The sequence below is a fragment of the Echiichthys vipera genome (assembly GCF_963691815.1).
Source record: "Echiichthys vipera genome assembly, chromosome: 3".
NCBI classification, from domain to species: domain Eukaryota; kingdom Metazoa; phylum Chordata; class Actinopteri; order Perciformes; family Trachinidae; genus Echiichthys; species Echiichthys vipera.
The window spans coordinates 25,505,619-25,514,081 of record NC_139828.1 but is presented as its reverse complement, the minus strand read 5'-3'; the positions used below and the strand labels follow the sequence as shown (position 1 = coordinate 25,514,081).

General features: G+C 40.0%; 1 protein-coding gene across 1 annotated transcript; it reads right to left on the bottom strand.

The window, feature by feature from the left end:
• Positions 1–1,944: 1,944 nt before the first annotated feature.
• Positions 1,945–8,111, bottom strand: LOC310945392 (chymotrypsin-like elastase family member 3B; the record flags this gene model as incomplete). Its single annotated transcript, XM_083911473.1, has 8 exons — positions 1,945–1,962; positions 2,513–2,665; positions 2,773–2,915; positions 6,927–7,063; positions 7,362–7,490; positions 7,698–7,795; positions 7,881–7,969; positions 8,069–8,111. The coding sequence occupies 8 exons, from the start codon at positions 8,109–8,111 to the stop codon at positions 1,945–1,947; spliced, it is 810 nt and encodes a 269-aa protein (XP_083767599.1).
• Positions 8,112–8,463: the final 352 nt, after the last annotated feature.

Sequence of the window (8,463 nt, the reverse complement as noted above, 5' to 3'; positions counted from 1 at the left end):
TGACTATGTCGGGGTCTCGTGACCTTTCCTGAAACACTGAGGAAATAATCATTAACAATTCAAACATTTCAACAACTTTTACGGGTTACCAAATAAGAGATAATACAGCAGCAGGATCAGCAGTATGCAGATAATATACAGAAGAGTTTGTTAGCACAGTGACTTTTTTAGGTGAAATAATTTGTAATTTTAGGTAGTTTTATGTTAAATATGTCTAGCAAATAACAATACTTTTGTAGTAAAATTAAAAACAAAACAACTGTTTTTGCTTTATTGTTAACTAATGAATCCTAATTAATGAATGTAATGATGTTTAGTTTCTTTGACAGAATAGACAGCTGTGGAGTACAACAGCAACACTGGTATTATTATGTGTGTGTATGTGTGTGTTTGTGTGTGTGTGTGTGTGTGTATGTGTCTCTCTCTCTCTCTCTCTCTCTGTGTGTGTGTGTGTGTGTGTGTGTGTGCGTGTGTGTGTGTGTGTGTGTGATATGGCAAAATGTGGTCTTTAGCGGGAACTAACACAGAGGTGTATGTCTGTCTATGGCAAATCCACAAAGAACTTATAAACTGTTATGATTCAGAAGAGAAAATTGCATCATACAAAAATAAAGGCACTTTCCATTTAAAACATTACATCACACACAAAATGAGCATGGTTAACCTTCACATGAGCATTTATGCTTCAGCCATGATTTTAGTGGTGGTTCAAAACTAGAGAGAGTAGTTTAAAACAATTCAAGAGTTACAGCTTTTTTTTTTACGAAGTTATACTTCATACGTGCAGCAGAAGAGTTTTGTGTCTTGTGTCTGAGGACTATTAGATCCCAGCATTGCAGTCTGGTGTGTCTGGTGTATCTTCTTTTCTGTCCACTGGATGGAGCTGCTGTGATGATGTCAGGACTGAGCAGGTTCACACATCTACCAGCAGATGGGGATGAATAAAGTAAAAGGATTGTCTTCATTACAGAACTTCACTCATCAGTGTAGTCTTACTGTTTGGTTCCACACAGAATTTAAATAATATAGAATATAAGCTCTCTATACTTACTCATTTAAAGTGATTAATTAGATGAAACTGTACAATAATGCATGAGTAATTATAAACCAATAATATAATACACATTATTCTGAATATTTCTGCATAATGAGCACTTTTACTTTTGGTACTTTAAGTACATTTTGATGCCAATACTTTAATTCCATGTTGTGGTTACATTAATCACTCTAAATATAAACCTTTTCAAACATGATGGATTCAGACAGAGTGGTGAGCTTGTTTACAGTGTGTACCTTGTGTATTATCGTCATGCTAACAGTAGCTAAGTCTGTTTTCACAAACTGGATGTGTATTTGTCAAAATGGTGGCGTTATCTGATGCAGCAGACTGCAGAGGTTGTGCATCAAGGTAAACTATTGCCGCTATTTATCTGATGTAGAACGCTGCTCTCCAGCTCCGCTCCCACCTGGGCGCATCAAACAGTATGTTCACCGGCGCAGACACTTGGCCGACCTTGGTGATGATTGATAGGAAATACTGATTCATAAGTCCTCCACACACGCTGATGAGCAACCATTCCTTATTTTTCTTATCATACAACAGGGGGGTGAAATATGAAAGGCTACTATGCATTTTTACAGCGATGGTGAATCGTTCTACACTTTTCTCATAAGAAATGCTGGTTAGTTTGATTCATGCTGCTGCGGGGCATTGTGATAAACAATTGTGTTTTGTTTTAACCTACATGTGACTCAATAACTTAGAACCAGAGGCAGGTTGGAAAAAGACACACAAGTTTATTGTTTTGTATGAAAATTATTTTAATATGTTAAATCTTATATAATGTTTTTCAGTGATGACAGACATATTGTTGTGAGTCTGACCCTCAGGTGAAACTTCAGATTTAAGACCTCATTGTTTATGAATTGCTGTCCAGGTGATCCTCAGTATCTCAGCATGACCTGAAATGAAAACAGGACACAGTGATATTTGAGTGCAGTCATGGATGGATTACTGAACGGGCCCAGGGGCTGATAAGGTCAGGGTAGGCTAAAGGACCACAAGTAGCACAAAACGACCAAAATTGACCACAAAGAGACCAGCTGTGACTGTGGGAATGCAAAACGACCACGGAGAGTTGCTAAATGACTAAAAAAATAGCACAAAATGACCACATAGAGACAAAAAATTATGACAAAAGCAAAGAAAAATTAAAAATCGAGAAAAAAACCTGACGTAGAAATGTAAAATGTCTAAACATAGATGCAAAACCACTACAAAAAGATGCAAAATGACTAAAACTAGATGCAAAACAATAACACAGACAAATGGATGTCAAATGACCACAAAGAGACCTAAAATTACTTCTAGTAGGGCGTCTCCTACATATCTGTGCCCAGAGGCCCATTGTCTCAGAATCCGTCCATGAGTGCAGTATTTGTCTGTGTCTCTGCACACCCATGCACATGTGAGCTGTTACATCAAATAAAGCAAGTCTATTGATTAACTTACATCACTGAGCCACTCGGTGAAGGCTGAAGTGCGAGTGAAGACTGTGGGTTTCTTCACTTCGTTGCAGACACGAGAGGACACAAAGCTGGTTACACCCTGGACGTACCACCTACCATCCTGACCCAAACAGTTGAGAGGACCGCCAGAGTCTCCCTGTAGGAGGAACAGGAACACAGTGTAAAGAAGCTGACCTCGTTCGCAGGCGCCATTTCACTTCTGATAGGTAAAAGTTGCTTCTTTTCTTTTGTCGCCTCACTCACATTGCATCCAGATACGACGTCTCCTCCTGCACAGATCATGGTGCTCTTGACATTGATGCCCCACCAGTCACTGCGACTGCACACACTGTGCTCCACCACAGGCAGCAAGGCCTGCTGCAGCTTATCAGGCATGGGGCCATGGGCTGAGACACAGAGGATAGAGCTGCTCAGTGACACATACGTAGGTAATACTTCATACAATCATATACTATATACAAGCATTGGAGCTTCAACGTGTCTGTGTCATTCTTCTCAAATCTGTCACTTGGTCTTCTGGATGATTTTGGCGTTTTCATCTTTCCTTACCGTGCTACACTTCACTGGTCCTGCCTCAAAGCTAATTTGGTCACATATCAGCGGATGTAAAACTGTGAATTAACATTCCTTAACTGATTATCTATTAAGTGTGAACTAATCCCATAGACTCATAGTGACTGATGAAATGTAAATGATGAGCAGCAGGAATTTATGATACATCCTACATTCATTCATGCATCAAATTATCAGTCATGTATTAGAGTGGTTACAGGAGCTGTTCTTGAAATGCTGGGGGAAAAGTGTGACTGCCTCCACAGCAGCAATCACAACAGAGAAACTCATATTACAACACACGCAGAGGGAGAGTGACTCTATTCTCTGCTAAAGACCCCATTACTCCACTATATCTTTACATAGAAAGTATCATAATGTATAATATGATACTGTTTGCTGCTATATTAATGAATACATCATATATAAGCCTACAAAGCAGAGAGCAGGGTCAAGTAATGACATTACTTTACTAATTACTAAGCACCAACCCGAAATGGAATACAGAAAAAATCGAAAATGCTGACCAAACAACGCGTATAGTAGCGCACCCTACTACTTACAGGCTAAAGCCAGCCAGAACTAGCGCCGCCAGCCCAGAACTCAGAGCAGAATGCCCATATTTCTGGTATTTTGATTGGTGGAATAGCTGCGCGGTAGAATATTATTTTCCCTTCGCGAGAGGCAGCTACAGGTACAAGGTTCTTTCATGGAATTAGAACTAGAAACAGAAAATATTAATACATTGAACATATATATTTATTTCAGGAGATAGTTCAAGATAAGTTCAACATAAAATGTCAGAAGATGCATTGTTGACATTACTGTTAAAAATGCACTTCCAATAAAGTCAGTATTGGCAAAACCCGTTGTCGTTTTCATGTTGAGGCGGCAGGGGGTGTTTTCCACCAACATTAGCGGCAAACTGATTCCACCACCTTAAAACCATATCTTTTCAGTTGTCATTCAACATGAACTGTGGTATTTTCCATTTAACCCCCCCCCTAATTCTTGTGAAAATCATGTAAGGAGGACACCTTAGTTTGGGTGAAGTGTCAGGCTGATACCTGTTTATCTCAGCTGATTTTATAGATTTTCTTGATCTCAGCTACTTTGATCAGTGGAAAAAAATTAATTGTTGAACAATTCCTTTGCAATTTAGGGGAAATAGGGTGAGAGAAACTGCTTTATGAATGGTAAAGGGCAGAGTCCTCGTTTTAGTTGTTCAAAGACAAAAACACGACATGTTTTTGAGAAATCTGATCACCTTAGTTAACAACTCAAAATACTCCAAATTACAAGACACATTGTGATTTAAGCAAGCAGCAGCTAGCTTAACTTTAGCCCCTGAGACTGCACATAGATCGCCACAAGTCTCGATCAGCTGCGACAAAATGTATGCCATCTAAAACCAATCCCCCCTGTTCCATCACTGGCTCTGCCTCTGTGGAGAATCATCATACCATCCATAGATACAGTTCTGTAGCAAAAATAAAAGAGAGTAAACTAAACTGGTACAAGTGGACAAAAGTACAAAACTATATTGACCAACACAAACACAAGATATTCATATGAACAGATGGTTTGAAAGAACTGGAGACTAAGAATCCAGGTGCTGCATTCTTCATCCCTCATTGTGAAGCAGTGAACACAGACAGACCACCTTTGAGTGCACAAAGCTGAATTACTTAGAATATTGTACGCATTACAATGGGTGGAAAAATAAAATAAAACCCAGTGTCGTAATCACTTCTGATAGCTTGTCAGCACTTTCATGCCATGCATTAGGTCTGGAAAATCATCCTGCAGGCAGGATTGTGTATGAATCTTTTTTATGTGCTACTCAGGCTAAAGTACAGGGGATTGGATATCTCCTTCCTTTGCTCAGTTGGTGGGGATGAGAATGTAGACATATCGGCTTAACAATCATTAAATGGCATTTAATGGCATTTATGCATTTAATTAAAATTTAAATTACCGTAGGGTGAAGCAGAGGTTAAATGCTATGTGTGAAAAATCTGGGAATAACAGTAAAACTGGGACCTAAGTAACACAGAGGGACATCTTTACAGTATTCAAACATAGGCGTTGGTGGAATATGGAGAAGAGACGGTTATTACTGGTCTGAGAATAGGACATAGAGGGCACATAGAGACGTACAGAGACAGACAACCATTCACACCTACGGGCAATTTTAGACTCATCAATTAACCTAGCACGTGCTTGTCTTTGGACTGTGGGAGGAAACCGGAGTACCCGGAGGAAACCCACGCTAACACGGGGAGAACATGCAAACTCCGCACAGAAAGGCCGAGGCCGGGATGCAAACCTGTGACCTTCTTGCTGTGAGGCGACAGTGCTAACCACTACACCACCGTATAACCTCCTACTGGAATATGCACACTGTAATAAACTGGAAAATATCATGTTCTGACACATTGAAACAGGTATGATGAAGAAAGAGGGGAATTAATATCGGAACTAATTGATGGAAAAACACAATATAACATTGGGGAATCAGAAAGGAAAGACACCTTGGAAAGTAATCTTCTTATTAACGAAGCTGCACTTGACATTCAGAGTATTAATAGGAGCAAACAACTATTGTCTGTGTAAAGATATAGTGAAGTAATGGCGTCCTGAGCAGAGAATGAAGTCACTCTCCCTCTGTGTATTTTGTTATCTGAGTTTCTCTGTTGTTTGTTTTGATAGCCGCTCCTGCAAGCATGCTGGTATTTCACATATTGGAGAACGGTCTGTGAGAGCCTAGTGGAGGCAATCCCAGGCTATCCCAGCATTATTGAGTCCAGCCCCTTTGAGGGGTTATTCAACAGGAATAACAGGGAGAGTTTTTATTTCCCCCCCCTGCCAATCTACTGAGCAACACTCTTGTCCAGTAGGCGGCAGTATTGCACCTCTAAGTTGGTTTGCAGCAGCCTAAAAAAAGAAGCAAAGGAAGACCTCAGCTCTTGTGTATTAGCATACATTCGAGTCCCCAAGGTAAACATCAGTTTCTTGTTGGTTGAAAATCCAGAAGGTTCTAAAAGTAAACTAAAAACTTCTCAATCCATCTGGATTTAAACTGCTTAATGATTCAAATAATTTTTAATCTGTTTCCTAAACTGTACATCTGTTTCTCAGTCAAAACAAAGATGGCAGCCCACCGGCTTCCTGAATAGGAAAGGGAGTCGCAGCTTGGGAAACTACTGAAAAATCATTCAATAGACAGCATATTTTGTTCATTCTGATGGTAAGACAAGTCTTTGAGGATTCTGAAAAGATGTCTTAAATGACCTTCAGGGTTTTTCAAACATTATTGGAATATACTTTTAGAGAAAGCGAGAGACATAAACTGGTGCTAGTCCTGGACCACTCTGTCCATCAAAGTCCCAGTCAGCAGTGGTCGGATGTAACTACAGAAAGTACATTTAGTCAAGTCGACCTAGTACACGTTTTTACTTGCACTTTACTTGAGTATTTCCATTTGATGTCGTCTTGGAGGAAAATATTGCACATTAACTCCACTAACCTTACATTTGTCTGACAGCAGTTACTGTAGTTGCTTTTCACATTACAATTTCTATGCCCTTCTTATCCAGGGAATCTCCAAATCGGGTGATTTTGAATTGGAATTTGTCTGATACACTGACAGATTTCAGTTCCTTTGTCAGCTGAGAAAAATGATTGTAAAACACATTGTAATATAATGGCAGATTGTGCAATTGTTAACGTCAAATATTTCTCTATGCAACATAAGCACACATTCATTTTCTATACAAATGAAACACTGCAGTGTGGTGATCAGTGCAAAGGCAGGATGACAGGTGAGGATAAAGTGACATTACTGTAAAGGTTGCCCCAGCCCGAGATGTAACACGATGTCCCATGGGTGGGGATCTCTCCGGCCTCTGGGAGACAAGCCACGCCAATGCTGTCATTCATAATGGGGCTCTTATCCAGTTTCAGCAGGGCAAGATCATTGCTGTTAAAATCATTACTAGAGTTAGATTTTTACTGATTTACTTAACTAAGATCATTCATAGTGCTTTTATGGTCTTTACTCTTAAGATGAATGTGTTGAATCTCTTACATAGTATGGGCTAAATGGCATAGTGTATAAAATAGGTAAACAGGTTACATAACTTTATTTGCATTTATATTGTAGGTAATTTGCCTACAGGTGCAAATGAAGAAACAGTGGGCCATTATTTATGTGTATTAAGGATTCAACTGGTGATACTAAAACAAGGTAATGTATTGATTTAAATGAATAAACTCACCCGTCAGCCACAAAGTCAATGTCCCACTTGGGGTGGACAATAATGCGCAGAACATCTCTGATCTGTTCAGTGCCCTCCTGCTGGCTCATGTCATGCTCTCCCAGGACCACACGGTACACGTCTCCTGGCCTGTAACACACCTCTTTTCAGATTGCATTCCCTCGTTATTTCCCTCATACAGTATGTTTCGATACACTTGTCTGTATCTCTTTTGTATCCCACTAAATGTCAACAACTGTTTTCTGGATGCTTCATTAAATCCTTCACATCAGTCTCCAGCTCTCACTCGTTATCCCTTGAATCACACAGTAGCTATCTTGTCTTATTGTTAGTCACCAGATGCAGTGTCCAGCAGTCAGCACCCAGCGAGGTCCAATCAGAGTCCCTCCACATGTGTGATGGAAACGGCTGCCATGCTTCACCTGCAGGGAGATCTGAGAAAAATAAAAAGTATCACATGAATAATGAAAGTCAATTCTAAATAAGTGAATATCTTATGAGTAGTTGGGCTTACAGTACCTGCCAAGGCCAACTATGGGGGCGAGCATCCTCTCCATTAACCACCCTGTCGGTATCAGGCTTGACAGCCGGTATACCACATCCAAAAACTACAAACACATTATAGTGAATTCATTTAGTGCTTAATCTTAAAGTCTGAAAGAACGGAGCTACATTTTTGTTCATGTTTGACTTCTTCAGCTACTCACCGTATGCCACCTGAAGCAGCAGCAGTGCCAGCGCCTGCATCATGGTGTCAGCCTGCAGATATACACTCTCACTCTTTCAGCTCAGTTCAGCTCTCTTATACCTCCTCAGTCTGTCTGACAACCCAAGCACAGATTATATTGAACCTGTGGAACATTGTAATCAGCGTTCACTGTCGATTGCGGCTGGGAAAAACTTGCTGTTCCACAGATGCATTAGTTGGTCTGCCAGGGCACTGGTCTGTACATGCATGGAAAATAGAGATATTGTACAAATGCTTACATACATGTGATGTGTCTATACAGGTAAATTCCAAGTACACCATTTTGCAAAACAAAAGAATAAAATAGAATATCCAAGTAAATACACTAACTACCGATTTAGGAAGCTCCAATAA